General features: G+C 37.1%; 2 protein-coding genes across 2 annotated transcripts; both read left to right on the top strand.

The window, feature by feature from the left end:
• The first annotated feature begins 275 nt into the window (after positions 1–275).
• Positions 276–9,470, top strand: LOC103505483 (structural maintenance of chromosomes protein 4). Its single transcript, XM_026820814.1, has 11 exons — positions 276–383; positions 1,620–1,956; positions 3,246–3,544; positions 3,891–4,106; positions 4,582–4,814; positions 5,177–5,324; positions 5,420–5,455; positions 6,363–7,140; positions 7,176–7,744; positions 7,846–7,944; positions 9,303–9,470. The coding sequence occupies exons 1-11, from the start codon at positions 276–278 to the stop codon at positions 9,468–9,470; spliced, it is 2,991 nt and encodes a 996-aa protein (XP_026676615.1).
• Positions 9,471–21,426: 11,956 nt separating this feature from the next.
• On the top strand, positions 21,427–23,042 carry LOC113465885. The gene is made up of 2 exons (XM_026820815.1): positions 21,427–22,461; positions 22,573–23,042. Exons 1-2 carry the CDS (start codon positions 21,945–21,947, stop codon positions 22,806–22,808), a joined length of 753 nt encoding a protein of 250 aa, XP_026676616.1. The 5' UTR covers positions 21,427–21,944; the 3' UTR covers positions 22,809–23,042.
• The last annotated feature ends 357 nt before the right edge of the window (positions 23,043–23,399 follow it).

Below are 23,399 nucleotides of genomic sequence, written 5' to 3'. Positions count from 1 at the left end.
CCGCCTGTCAGGTCTACCTGATAGTGAGTGGCTGGCCTTCGGGTCCCCTGAGTCCAAAAAAGTAGATTTTAACCCGTCCATTGTCTGTAGTCTGTACAGGGTGAGCAATATATCTCGAGAACAGTTTGTCGTAGAGCGCTGAAATTTGGTATGTCTTTACGGGTATTCTTTAGCTGTGTCCACCCATAATCGACAGCCGTCGATCGACGAGGTGAATCTATGTCGTCGAGGCAGTGTACGACAAGTGGACACAGCTTTAGCTTATTGAATCATTTATGGTGCCAAATTCCACACCTTTTTGGTGTGGTACCAAAGTCCACAACTTACCTGCCAAAGATTCGCCATCTTCGGAACTTGTCGGAGATTTGAGGTCGGCTATCCTCGTAACTAAACACAACACTAGAAGAACACTGAGCCCATAGCTTTCCATTCGAAACTTGGCAACACCCGCACGACCCTAAACTTTCGCCCCCCCTTACTTGACGATCTTGATTTCGACACACGTCATGTTTTTATCGTCCACTTGCTTTTGTTATCAACTGGACCGAATTTTACTTCAGAAATTAAAGGAAATTCTTTTTTGCTGCTGTAATCTTTGAGTTTCTCCTTTCTTTTTTTAGGAAAGAAACTAAGTACCACTTTTTATTGAATTTAGTTTGACATTGTTTATTTTATATCGTTAATATCTACCTACAAAAATACTTAAATAACTTAATGATAAATTAAACTACAATTAATTTTGTATACAAAGAAACGATATCTACAATTTTCCACAAAAGCTTCTTTTTTTTACTTAGTGCAAGATTTTTCTTTTTTGAGATAATTTAGAATTGGATCACGGATTATTATGATTTAGAAATTCGAATTTACGTGAAATTATTGAAATATTATTTTAGAAAATCGAGAAAAGACTTAATGATAAATTAAACTACAATTAATTTTGTGTACAAAGAAACGATATCTACAATTTTCCACAAAAGCTTCTTTTTTTTTTACTTAGTGCAAGATTTTTCTTTTTTGAGATAATTTTAGAATTGGATCACGGATTATTATGATTTAGAAATTCAAATTTACGTGAAATTATTGAAATATTATTTAGAAAATCGAAAAAACCTCTCGGGTCCACGTGTAAACAAGTGTTTCTCCTATAGTTCGGGAAGTGGGCAATCCATGGCTCTGTTGTAGTTTTGGTCTTATCACCAAAATCTCCTTACCACGAGAGTATAGTGTCTACTTCCTCTGCTTACTAGCTTGACTTTCGAGTTAGTGTCGCAAAATGTTTACTCACAAAATTTAAAAAAAAGAGAACCTCCTGAAAATCGTACCTTCGTAAAAAAAGTAATTTCAGTTGTAACTTGGCTAATATATATCGTATTTTCCTTTCTGAATTTCCCCTCTTCTGAAGCTTGTTTCCCCTCTTTTTCCTATGGCTTAGTACAGGTGCTATCACACCAAAAGAGAGGAAACGAACTTTGGAAGAGGGGAAAATTTCGGAAGGAAAATACGACTTAACTATAGCAGAGGTAAATAAAATCTTAACTATCTCAATACTTGCCTTCAACTTTTGATAAATAATGAATCACTAATATCTGCCTCATTTTCTCCTTCTCCCCCGCCAGTCCCTCTCAGAGCAAGCCCCAGAGCTGACCAAACAGATCGCCTCCCAGAAGGTCACCCTAAGCAAGGTCTCCATCGACGAAGCCAAACGCTCCTCTCTCGAGGCCAACGTAGCCACACTGGAAAAACAAATGACCGAGAGTGGCCAGAAAGTGGCCGAGTTGGAGGCCAAGGTAGCGGCCGTACACGAGGATATTATGGCCATTAGTGGCGGCAAAACGGCCGCCCTGAACACGGAGATTGGTGAACTGACGAGCAAACTGGATAAGACGAAGACGAGGATTAATAAACTGCATGCCGGCATTAATGCGAATGATAGAGATGTGAATAAGTCCACAGGTAAGTCACAAGATTATCCTTAAACACACCATGAAATAAAATTTGACCAGACCGTGGCGGCAAAACGGCCGCCCTGAACACGGAGATTGGTGAACTGACGAGCAAACTGGATAAGACGAAGACGAGGATTAATAAACTGCACGCCGGCATTAATGCGAATGATAGAGATGTGAATAAGTCCGCAGGTAAGTCAGAAGATTATCCTCAAACAAACCATGAAATAAAATTTGACCAGACTTTATTTAAGTCAGAAGATTATCCTTAAACGAACCATGAAATAACTGGCTTTCTCCTATCCTGTCTTCCTTCTCTCTTCGATTTCGGGACGATAAGACCATAGCAGTTACAGTTCCCTCTGTCAAACCTCTTTAAAAAAAAAATAAATAAATAAAATGACGTCAAAGAAAACCTTTGACGCTGTGTTAAATATTAAGTGGTAAGATCGGGCATTAATCTGTTAACTACCGGTCCAGTGAATTGTGAAACTCAGAGGGATAAGACCCAAGCGTTTACAGTTCCCTTTTTCAAACCTTTTAAAAAAAAAATAAATAAATAAAAAAAAAAAAAAAAAAAATGACCAGACTTTATTTAGTATAATGATATTTAGGGAAAAAATATTGGAACGGCTTCTTATTTCTTTCTACTTTCTACACATAAAAGGACAAATATGTGGTAATATAATTTTATTTTATGCATTATGTGTCCGGATTGGTTAAAAAAAAAACTAAAAATAAGTATGCCTTGTGTCCAGGCCTCCAGGGGCTCAGTTCAGGAATTCCTCCAAGAATAATAATAGACTCTCGAGTGGAAGGTAACCACTAGGTGAGGTTAACGTCGGAGGCGTTCTCTACCACCTAACCCTTAGAGCTCCATTAATATGTGGTCAACTTCTCAAATAAATGAGGATAAAATTCCATGCCTCGGCTGGGATTGAACCCACGCCCTCCTGTTTACCAAGGGATCGTGTTAACCACTAGGCCACCGAGGCAAGAAATCCTTTAGGAATATGTCTTGAAGAAAAACTGATTTTTGGTAGCTAAGTAAAAAAAAAAATCAAACTAATCCAACCCCATCACCATTCCTTCCCCAGACAAAATCAGCAACCTTCGCGAGGAAATCGCGGACACCGAAACCAAACTGGAGTCCGTCCGCACCAAACTGACCAACCTGCAGGAAGAACTTACCACCAACGAAACCGCTCTGGCCACCTACCGGACCGAGTGGATAAATAAAAAAAAAAAAAAAAAAAAAATCTAACTAATCCAACCCCATCACCATTCCTTCCCCAGACAAAATCAACAACCTGCGCGAAGAAATCGCGGACACCGAAACCAAACTGGAGTCCGTCCGCACCAAACTGGCCAACCTGCAGGAAGAACTTACCACCAACGAAACCGCTCTGGCCGCCTACCGGACTGAACTGAAAGAGATCCAGAAACAATATGCCACCCTGAAGAAGTCCTTTGATTCGAACAACGAAGAGCTGGAACACGTGCAGACGAAGATTAAGAATGCTACAAAGGAGTTGAATGAAGCAAGGAAAGAAATGGAAGGTATTCAGGCACTTGTCAGCAAACTAGAGAAAAAGGTGAGTAGAATGGAATAGAATAGAATCTTATATTATAAAATCAAGATCCATACACTCATTTACATTTCATATTTCACACACTGATCGCTCTATCTCCAGAACCACAACACTTAGAAAGCTGAAATTTGGTAGGAATATTCCTTTTATGGTCTAGGTGTGCAATAAGAAAGAATTTTGCGAAAATCTAAACCGATCCTGAGATATCAATTTTCGATCGCTAAAATCTCCATAAGAAATACACAGAGTGCAGAGTCTGCGGGAGAGAAATGTTCCGCTCGCGACCAACATTTTGAGTTTCGTTTATGTTTTTTTTTTTTTTTTTTTTTTTTTTTTTTTTTTTTTACAGATCAACAACTCTTCACTGCACGAATTACTGGAAATCACCCTAGTGGACGGGTTTATCGAACTCAAAACCAGCCAGTCCGACCCTCTCCGTTCATTCACTCCAGAGGAATTGGCCCAGAAGACTGAAGAGGAGTTGAGGAAGGAGTTGGAATCTATCCGGGCACAGTTCCCTGAAGAGGTGCCCAATTTGACGGTCGTACAGACTTATAAGGAGAAGGTGAGATGATTTCTTTTTCTCTCTCGAGTTTAAAATTTAAAGAACAAATTCGATCCACTGAGATGATGTTTAAAAACTAAAAAAAAAAAACATGTTTTTTTCTCTAGTTTAATCAAGAATTTCTTGATTAGTATCTAAACCTGTTGTGTTAAAGTGAATTTATTCGTGTCAAAGCAGAGCTCCTTTGCAATTAATTTCCATATTTCAATAATCTTTTTACACTGGTAATGCCGCCACTGGTAGGTAGCTACTCAATTGTACACCCCGAACTCCAAACTCACAGTCGAAAAAACTCCGACCCCGCCGGGAATCGAACCCGGGTCCTTCGGCGTGCAATCCTTGTGTGATACCCATCGGCCACGGATCTTCATGCAATAAAATATTTCTTTTTCGTGTTGTTAAGTAGCTAATTTCCTTGTATTACTAGTTTTGTCAAGCATTTTTAGACTAATATCCAAACCTTTTTCCCCCCCAGTACGAATTATACATGCGGCGCGTCACAGAACTGCACGCCACGACTCAGGAGCGTAACAAATACCGCAAGGGCATCATGGACACGCAGAAGCGACGCACGCACGAGTTCAATGCGGCATTCCAGCTAATTGCGGACAAGGTGAAAGAAACGTATCAGCTCCTTACGACATACGGGTCCGCCGATATGAGTCTCGATGATAATCTGAATCCGTTCTCACAGGGAATCAATTATGCGTGAGTATAAAGTTTTTCCCGGACCGGGAATTGAACCTAGCGCTCAGGAGGAAGTCGCTTTACCCTCCAAACTAACTTGATAGCATTTAGCAGAAAAGAACCATCCATAAGGCAATTTCCTTTATGAATGGTTCTTTTCTGCTCAATGATGTCTTCAAATCCATGCTCTAGATACCTACCTGCTTTATTTATTATTAAATTATTATATATATATATATTTTTTTGGAAACCTGGATGGTCTCCCATAAATTATGCAGACCGTCCCAATTAGACAGGTTCGACTATTTATTTGACTAAGAAATTCAACTTTTTGTTAACCATAAAACCGGTTTTAACTTTATCCCCCTATTCTTCTCCTTCAGGATTCGTCCTCCAATGAAATCCTGGAAGTACATCAGCAATCTGTCCGGTGGAGAGAAAACCATAGCCTCTCTGGCCCTAGTGTTTGCCCTTCACTATTATAAGCCGTCACCTTTGTACTTTCTGGATGAAATAGATGCCGCCCTGGATGTTAGAAACGTCGCTATTATTGGACACTATATCAAGTTGAGTGATATTGGCCGTCACCTTTGTACTTTCTGGATGAAACAGACGCCGCCCTGGATGTTAGAAACGTCGCTATTATTGGACACTATATCAAGGTGAGTGATATTGGCCGTCACCTTTGTACTTTCTGGATGAAATAGATGCCGCCCTGGATGTTAGAAACGTCGCTATTATTGGACACTATATCAAGGTGAGTGATATTGGCCGTCACCTTTGTACTTTCTGGATGAAATAGATGCCGCCCTGGATGTTAGAAACGTCGCTATTATTGGACACTATATCAAGGTGAGTGATATTGGCCGTCACCTTTGTACTTTCTGGATGAAATAGACGCCGCCCTGGATGTTAGAAACGTCGCTATTATTGGACACTATATCAAGGTGAGTGATATTGGCCGTCACCTTTGTACTTTCTGGATGAAATAGATGCCGCCTTAGATGTTAGAAACGTCGCTATTTTTGGACACTATATCAAGGTGAGTGATATTGGTATTTGGTAGAACAGGATAGGAGAAAGCCAGCCAAGACTTATCTGATTAAGAAGTTCGCCCTGGGCGGAAAGTTCTACCCTCCAAGCTATTATGTTAAGGCGGTCTTTTTCCGTTGTGTGCCGTTTTTAGTTACTATTACTACTATTGAACTGATCTTCCCAGCTAAACCAGCTTTCAGCCAGCCTAGTTAGCTTGGTTGGTAGTGCGTCTGCCTTGTAAGCGCTAAGGTGTGGGTTCGATACCCCCACCCGGGACTGATTTTATCCTGAACGGATAATGTTCGTTCTCGGAACGGCTGGCTTTCTCCTATCCTGTCTTCCCTCTTCGATTTCGGGACGATAAGATCTTAGCAATTACAGTTGCCTCTATCAAACCTTAAAAATGTGCTTGTGAAAGAAGAATTGATGTAGAAAAAAGCTGGCTTTTCCTTAGGAATAAAACAAGCTAGAAACACATTGTCATCCAATTTGTAACTCAAACGTTCTTCAACCATCCCCCCCCCCCTGTTCCAGGAACGCACAGTGAACGCCCAGTTCATCATCATCTCCCTGAGGCCGGAGTGTTTCGATCTGGCAGACCGCATCATCGGTATTTACAAGGTCCTCAACAAATCCAACGCTAAAGCCATCGATCCTAAAGTGCTAGACGTGCTTAATCCGCACTATAAGCCGTACGTGCGTCCCGAACTAGTGCCGGTGCAGCCGCTTGCGGTAAAAGAGCCGCAGGAGAAGGGCCGCGACGGGAAAATGACCCAGGACGGTGAGAAGCCTACGAAAGATGACGAAATACCTTCAAGAGATGGCGATAAACCTTTGGAAGGGGGCGAAAAAATTGCTAAAGATGACGAAATACCGTCGAACGAAAAGGAAAAATTGTCTAAAAATAGGGAAAAAGCAGGCCAAAATTCGGAGAAACCTTCTCAAGAGACCACCAAACCTCAAGATGCCAAGTCTTCAAACGTCAAAGATTCGTCCAACAAAGATAATAGACAAAACGAGAAAGCGGCCACAATTGAGGACGGTGGCCCAAATGTGGACAAACCGGGTAGTGAACCAAATGTGGACACTGAAGGAGATGTCGATGAAGAGATGGAGTCCACATTTGAGGACGTTCCCGCTCGGGCCAATAGAAAGCGAAAGTCCACAGATGGGGACAAGCTGTCCCAAAGGAACGGTGAAGGTCAGAATGAACCTGAGGCAAAGAAAGCCAAACCGTCCCAAGAAGGCAAAAATGAGGACAAAGAGAATCGCGTTAAAGAAAATGGAAAGAAAATTGAGGATAAAGAAAAGAGTGATAAAGGAAACGAAGAGAATCGATTGCTAAAGATGACGAAATACCGTCGAACGAAAAGGAAAAATTGTCTAAAAATAGGGAAAAAGCAGGCCAAAATTCGGAGAAACCTTCTCAAGAGACCACCAAACCTCAAGATGCCAAGTCTTCAAACGTCAAAGATTCGTCCAACAAAGATAATAGACAAAACGAGAAAGCGGCCACAATTGAGGACGGTGGCCCAAATGTGGACACTGAAGGAGATGTTGATGAAGAGATGGAGTCCACATTTGAGGACGTTCCCGCTCGGGCCCATAGAAAGCGAAAGTCCACAGATGGGGACAAGTCGTCCCAAAGGAACGGTGAAGGTCAGGATGAACCTGAGGCAAAGAAAGCCAAACCGTCCCAAGAAGGCAAAAATGAGGACAAAGAGAATCGCGTTAAAGAAAATGGAAAGAAAATTGAGGATAATGAAAAGAGTGATAAAGGAAACGAAGAGAATCAGGTAAAAACCAACGCCAGAAGCAGAAAAATAATTGAAAGCGAAGAAGAAAATGAGGAAGAAAGTGATAATGATGAAGAAACTGATAATGATGAAAAAACTGATAACGATGAAGAAACTGAGTAAAAACCAACGCCAGAAGCAGAAAAATAATTGAAAGCGAAGAAGAAAATGAGGAAGAAAGTGATAATGATGAAGAAACTGATAATGAAGAAAAAACTGATAATGATGAAGACATGGAAAGCGATATTCCAATTAGAAACGAAAGAGGAGGCAATGGAAGAGGTAAGAAGGCAGTAGAAAGCGAACTGTCAGGTCTACCTGCAGATAGTGTGTGTGCTCATCAGGTGTCAGGCATACCTGATCAGGTGTACCTGTCAGATCTATCTGATAGTGAGTGGCTGGCCTTACCTTTTACCTCTCTATCTAACAAATCTAATAGTACCTATAATACGCCCCTATTACCATATCACAAAACTTTGATAGGAAAATTAGATACCTACTACCTAGGTAGGTACCTATCGAGGATTCTGAAAGGTACCTAGGTACCTATATGTAGGTAGGTACCTATATGTAGGTAAATCGGTTTTAGAGATCTAATAGGTAGGTAGTAGGTACCTTAGGTACGCTGAAATTTTTTTTAAAATTATTTCTCACAGCTTTTCTTTTTTTTCCTTACATTATTATACCTACCTAACCTTTGTTTTTCCATTTTTTTTTTTTTTTTAAATTTTATTATTACTCACAGATTTCTTTTCCATACCTAGGTAACCTTTTTTTTTCCCCGTAGGTAGGTAAGGTATTTCAGATTATTATCTATTATTTTACATTCCTACACCTGCCCTCTTTGTATTTTACCTTTGTTTCGTTTTTCCCCCAAATTCAAAAGCTTTTTTACCCTTCATTTCAAAACATTAATAGTGTCTGACATCAGGAGGTGCTAGTTTTTTTCCCTTTTGTTTATTTATTTTCTTTTTTTAGCTTCCAACAAATTATTTTGAATAGGTAGTTGTTTCACTTTCTATTTTCATTTCGGCATGATATTTCTTGAGAGGAAGTTCATGTTTCCATGTGCTTTTTTGGTGAAACTTTTGTTTTTAAGCTTTTGCTTATGCTTTTTTTTTGTTTTCATGTTCTTTCCTTGATGTAGAATATGTAGAAGATCTTCATCTATTTAATTTCCTTCTAAACATTTAATTTTTTGTGTTTTTGATTAGAAATCCTTGAAATTTCCCTTTGGTGGCATAAGTATTAGATTCTGTAGTAAAAAATTACCAAAGTATTTTTTCTTCTCCAACATTATCACTATTAACTTTTATTCAGATGTAATCATAACTACCTACTGATAATATCGCTGTAACCATGGCAATCTGATAAGTCGTGTATTACTTGCGTCCAAAAAGAAATGTCCTTGGAAGACAATGGCGAAGAAGAACTTGTGGATTCGGAAAATAAAATTATGGTAAGCTCTAAAATACTCATAAAATCATAATAATAAAAAGTTATATCGAACTTTAGAATTTATCAAATGTTGAACAGTTTAACCCAAATCCCACTCTGTTCTGATTATACATGAAAAAAGTTAACCCAATAGGTACCTACTAACCAAATATTTACCTAGATGCCTAATGAAGCGCTTCTTAAAGTTTTACCTAATCCTAAAACTGGCTTTTATCCTCAGGAAAGAAGAGGCAAACTTCTATTCAGTGAAATGGCTCGGTCCAGCTCTCAAAGAAAACCGACAATAAGGGGAGCACAGGGCAGGAGCAGTGGCAGTAGAAGTGGCGAGGCGAGTGAGGTGTTTACATTCTCGTCATGCCCACTTTCCTGCTCATTGCCACAGAAGTGAGCTGAATGTAAATGAGGCATATGACTTTGAAACATCACCCAAGTAAGCGCAACTGATCTATTTGAGATTTTGACGATAAGGGAGCTTTAAGAGTTAAGCACGGTCAGCCCAGTGGTAATGTAAAGCGCTTCCTAACCTGCCTCAACGGCGTAGTGGTCAAAACGCGCGCCTGGTAAACAGGAGGGTGAGTTCGATTTCCAAAGTCGACAAAAAATTAGCACCCATCTTATCGAATGCAAATATGTATTTCAACAGCCGAGCCGGTCTAGTTAGTCTTTAAGAGTTGGTCGCGGGTTCAATTCCCGCCCGGGACAAACTTTATACTGAACAGATAAGGTTCGTTCTCGGAACGGCTGACTTTCTTCTGTCCTGTCTTCCTCTTTGATTTCGGAACGATAAGACCTTTGTCACAGTTCCCTCTATCAAACCTTTTCAAAAAGAAAAAAAATCGTAACTACCTACGTAATCTGTGTATTTAAATGTTCAGAATTTGTGTTTTTTATGTTTTCTATTTTTCTACTTGTCTGTCCCTTACGTTACGTTGTACAAATACAAACGAATCTGTGTAAAGAGATTCGGAAACAAATTCAATATCTCATCATTTTATTTTACGTAGGTATTAATTAAACAAGAATTCAACCTGAATAAGAAAGAATTTCATTACATAATTTTTTTTTTTTTTTTTTTTTTTTTTTTTTTTTTCGTCAGAAAATGGTTTCTTCAGATTTCTTTGGTTTTGGGACTTGTTTTATTTATTTTATTATTAGATATTATTATGTATTTTATTATATTAATTATTTTCAATCTACCTATGTTTGAAATTGAAATATGTTTGAAATTGAAACATCTTCGGACCTTGTAGTTATAGGGTTAGTTGGAAAAGAAATGTTTAGGTATACGACAGAGAGAGAGAGAGATAGTTAGGTACCACAAAGATGGAGATAGAAAGAAGGAGGGGGAGGGGGAGTTGTTAGATTTTGGGTATGCGTGTTATTGGATCATTTCATCAGGAAGGGGTGTGAATTATTCCCTATGTCTCCTCCTCCTCCTCTTCCTTCTTCTCCCCCTCCTCCTTCTCCTCTTTCTTCTCCCCCTCCTCCTTCTTCTCCTCCTCCTCTTCCTTCTTCTCCCCCTCCTCCTTCTCCTCCTCCTTCTCCTCCTCCTCTTCCTTCTTCTCCCCCTCCTCCTTCTTCTCCTCCTCCTCTTCCTTCTTCTCCCCCTCCTCCTCCTTCTCCTCCTCCTCTTCCTTCTTCTCCCCCTCCTCCTTCTTCTCCTCCTCCTTCTCCTCCTCTTCCTCCTTCTCCTCCTATTCCTTCTTCTCCCCCTCCTCCTTCTTCTCCTCCTCCTTCTCCTCCTCTTCCTCCTCCTCCTCTTCCTCCTTCTCCTCCTCCTCCTCTTCCTTCTTCTCCCCCTCCTCCTTCTCCTCCTCTTCCTCCTTCTTTTTTTCTGTTCCTTCTTCTCCTCCTCCTTCTTCTTTTACATCTCCTTTTTCTTTTCCTCCTCCTCCTCCTCCTCCTCCTCCTCCTCATTTCTATCAAAGTACATATCCTAACACGCCTTCCAATTTTAACTCTAATAGGTATCTACGGGTTCAAAACTTGCCAAAGCAATCAGGTATTTGTTTAATTTTACCTGGTATGACCTTTTTGGGTACACGATTCGGAAAAATTCAGTAGACGAATCGTGCTATAACTTTTCACTGAGACGAATACCTATTCCACCGAAAATTGAGACGAATCGTCCAATACCTTTACTGAGACAAATATTCCAATGGAAATTGAGACGATACTTTTTTTTTTACTGAGACGAATATTCCACCGAAAATTGAGACAAATCGTGTCTTTCTCAAATAGATATGTAGATTTGTAGATAGATAGATAGATAGATACTTACCTAATCTGCCTGAGGCCCCATAAATCTCTGCTTATCAGAATAGAAAAGTTCGCACGCTATTCTAACAGGCATTTGGCCTGCAATTAAAAAGATAACACCAGAAATGAAAAATATGCAACTATTATGTGTAATTAAGTAATTTTATTATCTTGTTCAAGATCTTAATTGTAGCCATTAGCAAATCAAAATTCAACACCTCTCTACTGGATCAAAGAAATCGCCAGCCTGGTTAGCTTGGAAGTGCGTCTGCCTTGTCAGCGGTAGGTCGCGAGTTCGATTCCCACCCGGGGCGAACTTGATTCTAAACGGATAGTGTTCGTTCTCGGAACGGGCAGCTTTCACCTGTCCTATTCTTCTTCCCTCTTTTTCGAGACGATAAGACCTCCGTTGTTACAGTTCTCTCTTTCTAAAAGAAGAAAACAAAAGGTTCGTTCTAGGAACGGCTGGCTTTCTCCTATCTTTGTACCTGCCTCTCTCTCTCTCTCTCTCTCTCTCTCTCTCTCTCTCTCTCTCTCTCTCTCTCTCTCTCTCTCTCTCTCTCTCCTTTTCCCTTGCCTTCATACCTACTGTTAAAACTCTCTTTTCGATCAATTTTAATTCTAAGTTCACTAGTCAGCTGATATTCCATCTCTTTGTACTTCTAAACAATTCTCTTTTTTTTCCCTTGTCTTCTTCTTCTTCTTCTTCTCCTCCTCCTCCTCCTCCTTCACTTACTTCTCCCTTCTCTCCTATTTCTTCACGTTTCTTTCACATTCTTCTGCCTCCTCTTCATCCTTTCTCTTCCTTCCCATTCTTCTTCCCTCTTCCCTCTCTAAACCTCTTATTTACTCGGTCTTTCTTTCTTCTCCATTCTTAACAACCTCAGTGGTGTAGTGGTTAGCGTGGTGGACTTCGGATCTGGAGGTTGGTGGTTCGAGTCCAAGTCAAGTCATAAAACTTAGCGTAGTGCATTAAGCAGGGAACGACATTTGTGACAAGCATTTATGCTTAACACAATTAAAATTCCATTCTTATTTTTTTACTCTAACCGTCGTTTTCTTTTTCCCCTGACTTTCTTCTTCTCTCCTCTTCCACCTTCCTTCTCTTCTTTTGATTTTCTCCTTCTATCCTTCTATAGGTACCTACTTCCCCTACCTTCCTCTTTCTCTTCCTTCCTCTTCTCCTCCCTATGTTAGGTACAGGTGACTATTACCTATCTACAGGGTGGTTCGTGATTTGCGAACCAGGCTTATATCTCAGAAACGGCTGGGAATTAAGGAATGAAATAAACGGCATCATGTAGATGAAATTTTGATGATTAAAATGGCAAGAATTTGACCACAATAATAGTAGTAGCCTACTGCTGGAGTAAAGGGACTTTTCAGTTCTATGCGAGCAGTATAAATAAGCACTATTAATATTATTATTATCTTGTCCATCTTCCCTCTTTAATACCGGGACGATATTGGACTACCAACATACCCTGTATCGCGAGATCTAACACAAACATTAACTCCTCATTCACAGAAATAGAAAATAGCGTTTTTGCAACACCTATGCATCACGTTCTTTTAACCTACCCTTAGGCCGGCCACTCACTATCAAACCTGACGACAGGTACCTACACCTGATGAGGTCTACCTGATAGTGTGTGTGCTCATCAGATAACAGGTGTACCTGACGGACGGACCTTTTCAGCCGTACCTGTCAGGTCTACCTGCAGATAGTGTGTGTGCTCATCAGGTGTCAGGCATACCTGATCAGGTGTACCTGTCAGATCTATCTGATAGTGTATGGCTGGCCTTACCTTTTACCTCTCTATCGAACAAATCTAATAGTACCTATAATACGCCCCTATTACCATATCACAAAACTTTGATAGGAAAATTAGATACCTACTACCTAGGTAGGTACCTATCGAGGATTCTGAAAGGTACCTAGGTACCTATATGTAGGTAGGTACCTATATGTAGGTAAATCGGTTTTAGAGATCTAATAGGTAGGTAGTAGGTACCTTAGGTACGCTGAAATTTTTTTTAAAATTATTTCTCACAGCTTTTCTTTTTTTTCCTTACATTATTATACCTACCTAACCTTTGTTTTTCCATTTTTTTTTTTTTTTTAAATTTTATTATTACTCACAGATTTCTTTTCCATACCTAGGTAACCTTTTTTTTTCCCCGTAGGTAGGTAAGGTATTTCAGATTATTATCTATTATTTTACATTCCTACACCTGCCCTCTTTGTATTTTACCTTTGTTTCGTTTTTCCCCCAAATTCAAAAGCTTTTTTACCCTTCATTTCAAAACATTAATAGTGTCTGACATCAGGAGGTGCTAGTTTTTTTCCCTTTTGTTTATTTATTTTCTTTTTTTAGCTTCCAACAAATTATTTTGAATAGGTAGTTGTTTCACTTTCTATTTTCATTTCGGCATGATATTTCTTGAGAGGAAGTTCATGTTTCCATGTGCTTTTTTGAGTGAAACTTTTGTTTCGTTTGTTTTGTTTTGTTAATAATAATGAAACTTTTGTCTGCTTTTGCTTATTTTGTATACGTACCAACTGCTTATTTTACCTTTTGTTTTGTTCTTTCCTTGGTGTAGTAGAGCTTCAAGTATTTAATTTCCTTCTAAACCTTTAGAATAGTTGTGTTTTTGATTAGAAGTCCTTGAAATTTTCCTTTTGTGGTATAGGTATTAGATTCTACTTTCTATTACTTACCTACTGATCACGCTGTAACCATGGCAATTTGATAAATCGTATAGTTTGCGTCCAAAAAGAAATGTCCTTGGAAGACAATGGCGAAGAAGAACTTGTGGATTCGGAAAATAAAATTATGGTAAGCTCTAAAATAGTCATAAAATCATAATAATAAAAAGTTATATTGAACTTTAGAATTTATCGAAAGTTAAACAGTTTAACCCAAATCCCACTCTGTTCTGGTTATACATAAAAAAAGTTAACCCAATACCGTCCTACTAACCAAATATTTACCTAGATGCCTATTGAAGCGCTTCTTAAAGTTTTACCTAATCCTAATACCGGTTTTTATCCACAGGAAAGAAGAGGCACACTTCTATTCAGTGAAATGGCTCGGTCCAGCTCTCAAAATGTGTCGCGTTTGATTTTCTTGAGTTTATTGTTAGGATCAGTTCCATCCCATAGTATTTTCAGTTCGTTTTTAGTTATTGAAACAACAAGAGGTTTCAAGTCATCAGGGGTAGTGAGGTTTACTCTCGTAGGTTTCTTTAACTTTGACAGCTAAATTTTTGCAAAATGTTCATAGTGCAAAAAAACTACGTTATACTATCTTGACTAAAACAAACAAAAATTCGTAATAGTGACAGTGAAATATTGAATATAATACAATGTTTAAGTACTGAAATAGATGTATCACTAACCTTTCCTGATAACAATAACTAACCCGATATAAAATAACTCAAACTACCGACTAAAACTAAACAAATACATAATTAAATAAATTGTTTTTGTTGTTGAAAACATAATAAAAATAAAAAAATTGAAATCATGCTTTGTTTGTGTTTAGCGCTCGTCACCTTAATCCTAATTTTCATTTTTCTTGAACATCTTGACAACATGCCTACCAATCTAATCTAACTTAATCTAATCATAGCTAAATTTAAAACGATCTAATCTAACATGTATCTAAATCTAACACAGAGTCATCCAAAATACTCATGATCTAACCTAGCCTAGACTAACATTACCTATCCAATCTAACATAGGTAATCTGCAAAAGAACTAAAACTGAAATCTAAAACTTCTGGATTTTTTCACCAACCTTCCTCATTTTGCTGAAAACTTACCTAGGTAATTACATGCCAACTTTTTCGTACAACTTTTTAATTAGATTTCATATTGTGAAAAAGTAGGCTGATAAACAGTAACTTTGGTACCTACCTAATATTACCTACTATGTATATTTATCATAACTGTTGTGTTATAGGTCTAAAAACCTCTTTCGAGAAAGATTGAGGGGATAGTTTTTTTTTTTTTTTTTCATCATTATTATGTTTATTTGATCGAACGAGGCTTAGGTATAGATGAATAGATAAAGATAACGAAATTATCGAGTTAGTTCTTACCTAGGTAGGCAAGGTACCTATCTATTTCTACCTATCCTATCCTGACGTAGGTAGGTACACAATTCTCTACTATAAACTAAAGAAGGGTGGGAGAAGGGAACAGTCCCCTCTTCCCAAGGTAATAAACAAGGGAAATGTATGTACCTATTTTGACACCCTGATCGTTCAAAATAGGTACCTACCTACCTAATTCGAACCTGTCAATAAATTTTTGCCTGACAGGTTGGCAAGAAAAACTACTCGACTTCTAATTCGCAAAGTTCTTTTTTTGAACTTTGACAGCTAAATTTTTGCAAAATGTTCATAGTGCAAAAAAACTACGTTTATACTATCTTGACTAAAACAAACAAAAATTCGTAATAGTCACAGTGAAATATTGAATATAATACAATGTTTAAGTACTGAAATAGATGTATCACTAACCTTTCCTGATAACAATAACTAACCCGATATAAAATAACTCAAACTACCAACTAAAACTAAATAAATACATAATTAAATAAATTGTTTTTGTTGTTGAAAACATAATAAAAATAAAAAAAATTGAAATCATGCTTTGTTTGTGTTTAGCGCTCGTCACCTTAATCCTAATTTTCATTTTTCTTGAATATCTTGACAACATGCCTACCAATCTAATCTAACTTAATCTAATCATAGCTAAATTTAAAACGATCTAACCTAACATGTATCTAAATCTAACACAGAGTCATCCAAAATACTCATGATCTAACCTATAGCCTAGACTAACATTACCTATCCAATCTAACATAGGTAATTTGCAAAAAAACTAAAACTGAGCCTAGACTAACATTACCTATCCAATCTAACATAGGTAATCTGCAAAAGAACTAAAACTGAAATCTAAAACTTCTGGATTTTTTCACCAACCTTCCTCATTTTGCTGAAAACTTACCTAGGTAATTACATGCCAACTTTTTCGTACAACTTTTTAATTAGATTTCATATTGTGAAAAAGTAGGCTGATAAACAGTACCTTTGGTACCTACCTAATATTACCTACTATGTATATTTATCATAACTGTTGTGTTATAAATAACATCGAAAATTCTAAACTTTCTATGCAGATATAATAATCACAGACCACAAGCGTCCAATGTAGCAGTTGTTTCATCGCTACGAAATAAAAACGGCGGTGAAACACTCATCTTTGAAAAAAAAAAAAAATAAATAAATAGATAACATCGAAAATTCTAAACTTTCTATGTAGATATACTATGTAGGTACTATTAGATAGTTACTCTACACAGGAAATTTTTATGTAGGTATGTTTGTAATTACACTGATTAAGTGATTACCGACAAACGGTATGCTTGCTTTGTGATATGTGAGTAGGCTCCCACTACCTACTCTACCTAAATAGGTAATTACTTCCTTCATATTTTACCTACCTACCAAAGTACAGGTATATGATACCTATAATTTTATTTCATCAAAGAATAGGTATGTACCTCTGTTCCTACAGTATACCTACCTGTCCATCAGTTTTTGACAGGTCTTCAACTTTAAAAATCTCTTTTCTACCAGAAATGGTACCTCTACCTAGCTAATCTTTATAGCTACCTATGTAAGTAGTCTAATTACCATAGGTGCCATTTTTATACCGAAGTAAAAAGTAATTAAAAAGCCCGTGTTTTTAGTTTTTAATTTAAAACAGGTCATAATTATTAAGTTGATTTCAGCCCGGGAAACATTTCAATTTTCAATGGCTTATTCTTTTGACGCACGTTGTCTAACTAAGACTCATTTTTTACCAAGACTTTAGGTAATTGTTACCAAGACATAATTTTTACTAAGACATTATTTTTGTCCCGTTTGAATAAAAAGGACGAAAGGACGAAATAAACCAAATATCGTTAGATCTGAGCGCAAGGCAGTGCGCAAGACATTATTTTTGTCCCGTTTGAATAAAAAGGACGAAAGGACGAAATAAACCAAATATCGTTAGATCTGAGCGCAAGGCAGTGCGCCAAGCCAAGATCCAGTAAGCACGCCTGTGTATCTTTACACGAACCCATTCGGCAGGTTTTTCTCCCTTATCGGCTTCCTCTGAAGATAAACTTTTGAAATTTAAATTACATATTTCAAACTTAAACACAGTGCTTTTCTAATATTCAGATAAATATGTACAGTGATAGATAAATAATAGGATATCAGATATGTAAATCTAATCGATGCAAGAGTGTGAGACAGTTTAGTCCCATATAAAATTAATTATTTAATTAATCACAAGAAATTAATAAGTACGGTCTTGAAATTTAAATTACATATTTCAAACTTAAACACAGTGCTTTTCTAATATTCAGATAAATATGTACAGTGATAGATAAATAATAGGATTCAGATATGTAAATCTAATCGATGCAGGAGTGTGAGACAATTTAGTCCATTATAAAATTAATTTTTATTTAACTAATCACAAATTAATAAGTACGGTCCCATAATTCAAGGAAAATAAAATAATAAAATAAAAACAACCCCAAAACCCAAAAGACGCGACAACATCCGAATACTCCCGCAATGTTCCCCCAATCCCGGTACGGAGGGGGAAGCAGTTTGCTATGCTGGACTTGCCTGATTCAAATCATCATGGCTCTTCTTCAACTCCACTCGCGGCATCGCACAGTGTTCCCTCAAGAACCTAGAGAGTACGATGGAGCCAGAGATAGAGAGGAGCTGGGTCCGGACTACGAAGGATAAGCAGTTTGCTATGCTGGACTTGCCTGATTCAAATCATCATGGCTCTTCTTCAACTCCACTCGCGGCATCGCACAGTGTTCCCTCAAAAACCTAGAGAATACGATGGAGGTAGAGATAGAGAGGAGCTGGGTCCGGACTACGAAGGACCAAAATCTGAATGGGAGTGGATCAATAAGTAGAAGAAACCTCGAAAATTAAAATTCACCTCAGACAAGTGCATTTATTTTTGAATAAATTTACCTATTTTAAAAAGGGCGTGACTTTTAATAAGAGCATTAAAAGATAGGAGATAATTTTGTGAATCTTTTATTAAATTATTTGAAATTTTATTAATCTCAGAAAATTTCCTTTTTAAAAGACATCAAACAACCAAGTTGGTGTAAAGAGTGTGTTAATTTATAAACTCTACAACTCTACGTAATTTTGATTTATTTAATCTCAAACTCAATTTCATTTTGGTGAATTTCAATCTTCTATGTTTGATAAAATTGTTTTTTAAAAAGTTACAACTTTAATTGAATCAAGACAATTTTTAACTAAAATTAAACACTTAAAATTAAAAGTTAAAATTTTAAATACATTCACACTTAAATACCTATATTAAAAAAAAGTAAAACGTTTTCTTCTCGATTGGTTGTAATGGCTAAACATTTTAATTAAGTGTTTTTCCACCCATTTTTTTGCCCACTATATAGGTACCTAAGTATTTTGAACCATTTTAATGGCCATTTATACAGCCATAACAAATTAACCATTTTGGGCAAAAACCAATATGGCGTCAAGTCTACCCTCTTCCCCGTGTGTTTGTCATCGGTTTACGAGCTACGATCCGTACAAAACTTTGCCACGAGGTAAGTTTGAACCCACGCACTGTAGATTGTAACACAGATAGGTTTTTAGTGAGAGATTTTGATGGAAAAAAAATATACCTAGGTACCTAATAGATAGATATTTTTTTTTTTAAGTTTACTTTCGACACCCATTAAGGCATTTACAACCTAAACTATGCATAACTCCAATGTTCTGTCGAAACTCGAAAAAGTCGAAGGAAAAATAGGAAACCGAAATTTCGAATTAGCAAAAGGAGATTTGTATGAATGCCGTGAAAATGTTTATGTATGCAATCTGCACAGCATAAAATACGGAAGATTCTCTCTCTCTCTCTCTCTCTCTCTCTCTCTCTCTCTCTCTATTTTTCATACCCAGCTTGTCCATAGCCACTTCTTTATATACATAATAATAATAAACATAATAGGTAGATACAAAATCATCTGCAAAACAAAAACTGTATGCAAACCAAAACCAATATTCCAGACATTTGGTAACAATAACAACAACTAAAAACCTCAGAGAACATTTTTTTGTTGACCCTGAGAGAATCGAATTTACGACCTTCAGGCAAGTTACCTTTAGAAAAAAAAGAAGAAGAAGAACAATAACATAAAGTTTAACCGTGACCTTGAAATCATCACAAAGGTCAGAAACTTTTACGCACGCACACAAACAACCCAGAACTTAAAGCAAAGGATCCTTCCTAAACTGACAAGGCGTCAAAACTTCATTGCAAACTATCAACATCATAATCATCATCATCATTTTGCAAAAATTTTCGCTTTTATAGGTAGGTACGTAGGTAGGTCTTGGCAGGTAGGTAAGTTAATCTAAACTGTTCTAATAGGTATTTTTACAGTACCTCGGTACATAGTGTAAATATACCTATGCATATGTACCTAACTTTTCCATTTAATACTTACTTATATAGGTATTGTTGTAGTTAGGGCTAATTTTGTGTTATCGTGAACAAAAACTTCTGACACCTATCAATTCAAGGATGAGCCCTTGATTTCATTCTTCCTCATTTCGTGATCTTTTTGCCCCTTCTTACCCTCAATATTTTTGCCCCTCCTCACCCGATTTTCCTACTTTTTTCCAAACGAGTTTACCAGTAAAAACAAAGTGTTTTAGACGTTCAAGAAACGAGGTGGGAGGTATTTACCTTGGATTTTTATCTAAACAGAATCGTGATTACGAAAATTAATGTGCATTTTGGGGAGGAACAATTTGAAGTTTTGAAAAGAGAACAATAAAATTGCAAATTGCAGAAATACTTACTGGGTGAATTAGAAAAAAAGTGATTTCGAGTATTTTCTGGGTGAACTAGGAGAAAGGTGATTTCGAGTGAAGAGTTTAAAAGTTTGGATAGAACTTTGGAGGTTCAAGGACTTGGAATTTGGAAGATCAAAGATCTATTTGACCATGAATGGTAGGTAACGTTGGAGTTGTGGATACGATTTTTTTGCAGGTTTGATTCCCCGCCTGGGGCGAATTTTATCTTAAACAGACAAGGTTTGTTTTCGGAACGGCTGGCTTTATCTCATCATAATATCCTTCTCTGTTCCCTTTCGGGACGATAAAATCTTAGCAGTTACAGGTCCCTCTAACAGTCTAACCGCTACAACAGTGATGTTAATTTTCATTACCTATAGTTTAAGTCACTTTAGGTTGTCTGAGTATTCTTTTTAACCCGATGTACTGTGAGAGGTTCACCTTTTTTCCTCGACATTACTCATTACAAAAAAAAAAGTTTAAACTTCAAATTAAACTTTTATTTCCGAGTGATAGGTAAATAGGTACTTTTTTCATGCAAATCATATAAAGCATCTAAAATAATCTACATAGATCTAGGTAGATTCTAACTGTTACTTACCTATACAATTATACCTACATAAAGAGTTACCTTAAGTAAGTAGATACCTACTTTAAAATAAATAGTTGTTACTTACTTTTAAAAATAAATAGTTACCTACTTACTTTTTAAATAGCTTTCACTTTAGTTCCGGAATGGCGAGGTTGAACTTGAACTTGATTTTTGTTTTAATTTTTGGATTTTCGTTTAAATAGGACATCCGTTCATTTTCAGACCGAAAAAGTGAAAGTTGTTAATTACTAATCTATTTACAATGGTAAGTACGTAATCTATAGCGTGTAAGTTCTAAGAAGTAGATGAAGTTGAATTAGGAGGTAGAGTGTTTTGGAACACATCACATGTCTTTATAGGCACACTCTTTTTTGTACTTTTCCCTTTGGGATTAATTTGAGGAAACCATTTGCCTCCCTATACTAATGATTCGAATAATATTAGGGGCACGGGGGTTGGCAGCACTGCTCTTATTAAGTGACGACCGTTGTTTTTTTGCTCTTCAAAATTAAATCTTTTTTATTGGTTTTAAGTACTTTTTCAATAATATTTTGTGTTTTAATTCAATTTTAATGTGTAAACTTCATTTTGAGTTTGGTTATTTGTCTGTACCTGGTATGTACGCACGTAAGTGACGATTTAAAGTAATTGGTTCCAAGGTACGCGATGTTTTCAAGATGGCTAAATTCCCTTGTAGATTAGAACTTACGCATCGATAGAAATTACCATTCAAATAATAAATCAAAGTTTAATCATTTGCGCATGACCAAACCAGGGGACTGAGAAGAATACCAACCTTGGAAAAAATATTAAATTAGAGATAGAAAACCCACTGCGCATCGTAGAAGGTGGAGTCCAAATACTATCAATACGATCCGAATCACAAGTAGTTAACATGTTAAGCTGTTAAACTTACTATCTGATTGATAGAAGCACAACTCCAAGGTCATAGCTACTACTAGTCTTACGACCCTTCTCATAACAGAGTTATTTGTTCACATAACATTAACCAAATCTAGTGCTGGGTACCTACACATCATACCTATAATATTTAACCACTAACATACTCGTACCTACATCATGCCTAATACAACAGATGAGTATACTCTCCAAGCTTTATTTAGAGAAATGCAAACTATTAAGACTATGCAAACAGGTAATCATAATACGATCAGTACCAAACTTGATAGCATTCAAAACAATTTTGATTTGGTCAAAGAGGAACTTAATCAGCACTCGAAAAGTTTGAAAAATTTGGACTATGAGAAAAGACGCAAAAATTTGGTTATTTTTGGAATCCCGGAGGAAAGCGATAGAAACCAATTGGAAAACGTAATCTTTAAATTGATCAATGAAAATCTACAGATTTATAGTTTTTCACTTTTGGAACTTGATTTTTGCAGAAGATTGGGAAAGCCTCAGCAGAAACCCAGACCCGTTTTATTGGGACTCACAACACAAAGACGTAAAATTGAAATTCTGAAAAATAGTAAAAAATTCAAGGGTACACCTATTCATATCAAGGAAGATTGCCCCCCACAAGACCGAGATACACGTGAAGCTTTGTTAGAAGAAATGAGAAAATTGCGAAATGAAGGTAAATATGCTGTGGTAAGATACGGAAAATTAATTACATATGATAGAAGAGGAGAAACAGGTAGCTCAAATGCCAATAATAGAAACAAGCGGGCCCTTTCTGAATCCCCAGGTGAAACATCGTCCGTCAAAAAAGTGCATCATAATTCAAGTATTGATTTGAATGGTTCCAATGCGAGTAGCCTAATGCAAATTGGTGAGGACGCAGAAGAAAATTTTAGTACTCACACCTCAACACTCATGCAGCGGGTAGGTATTCCAAATCCTGTTCCCAATCGAAACCTGGCACAACCCAGTATTGTGTCTTACCTTCAAAGCCAGGATGATTTTTCTACTCAAAAAAACTGATATCGGGGTACCTTGGTATACAGGGTGCCCTAAAAGTTGCATTTTGGAACACGAATGGATTATCTAAACTAACTAATCTATGTGAACAAGACTTGGATGAGCTTTTATCATGGAATATAATTTGTATAACTGAATCATGGGCACTAGACAAGCCTTCTATCCCAGTGTTAACGAACTACTATAACATGGTTTATTCCGAGGCTGTACGAGATAAACAGCGTGGACGAGGTAGTGGAGGCCTCATTATTCTTATTAAAAAACATATGCCCATCTGATGAGAGGCATACTACGGGATGGGCATGCTACGACACAGACCACACGCGTCTAATGTAGCAGTTGTTTCATTGCTACGAAACAAAAATGGCGGTGAAACACTCATCTTTTTTTTTAATATGAAGTCCAGTCAATGTTGAACGACTTCGATCAACTTAAATTGTACACTCAATGTTTCCCAGGACCTTTTGAGCAACATCACAACACTTCCTCTACATTCACTCTAAATGGGGGGAAGCACCACAAATACCTACATACGTGGCGTGGGTAGAAATTGCAAAAAAGCAAAAAAAAAAAAAAAAAAAAAAAAAAAAACAA

Source organism: Diaphorina citri, unplaced genomic scaffold (assembly GCF_000475195.1).
Source record: "Diaphorina citri unplaced genomic scaffold, Diaci psyllid genome assembly version 1.1 scaffold177, whole genome shotgun sequence".
Lineage (NCBI taxonomy): Eukaryota > Metazoa > Arthropoda > Insecta > Hemiptera > Psyllidae > Diaphorina > Diaphorina citri.
This window is presented reverse-complemented; position numbering and strand designations above follow the sequence as displayed.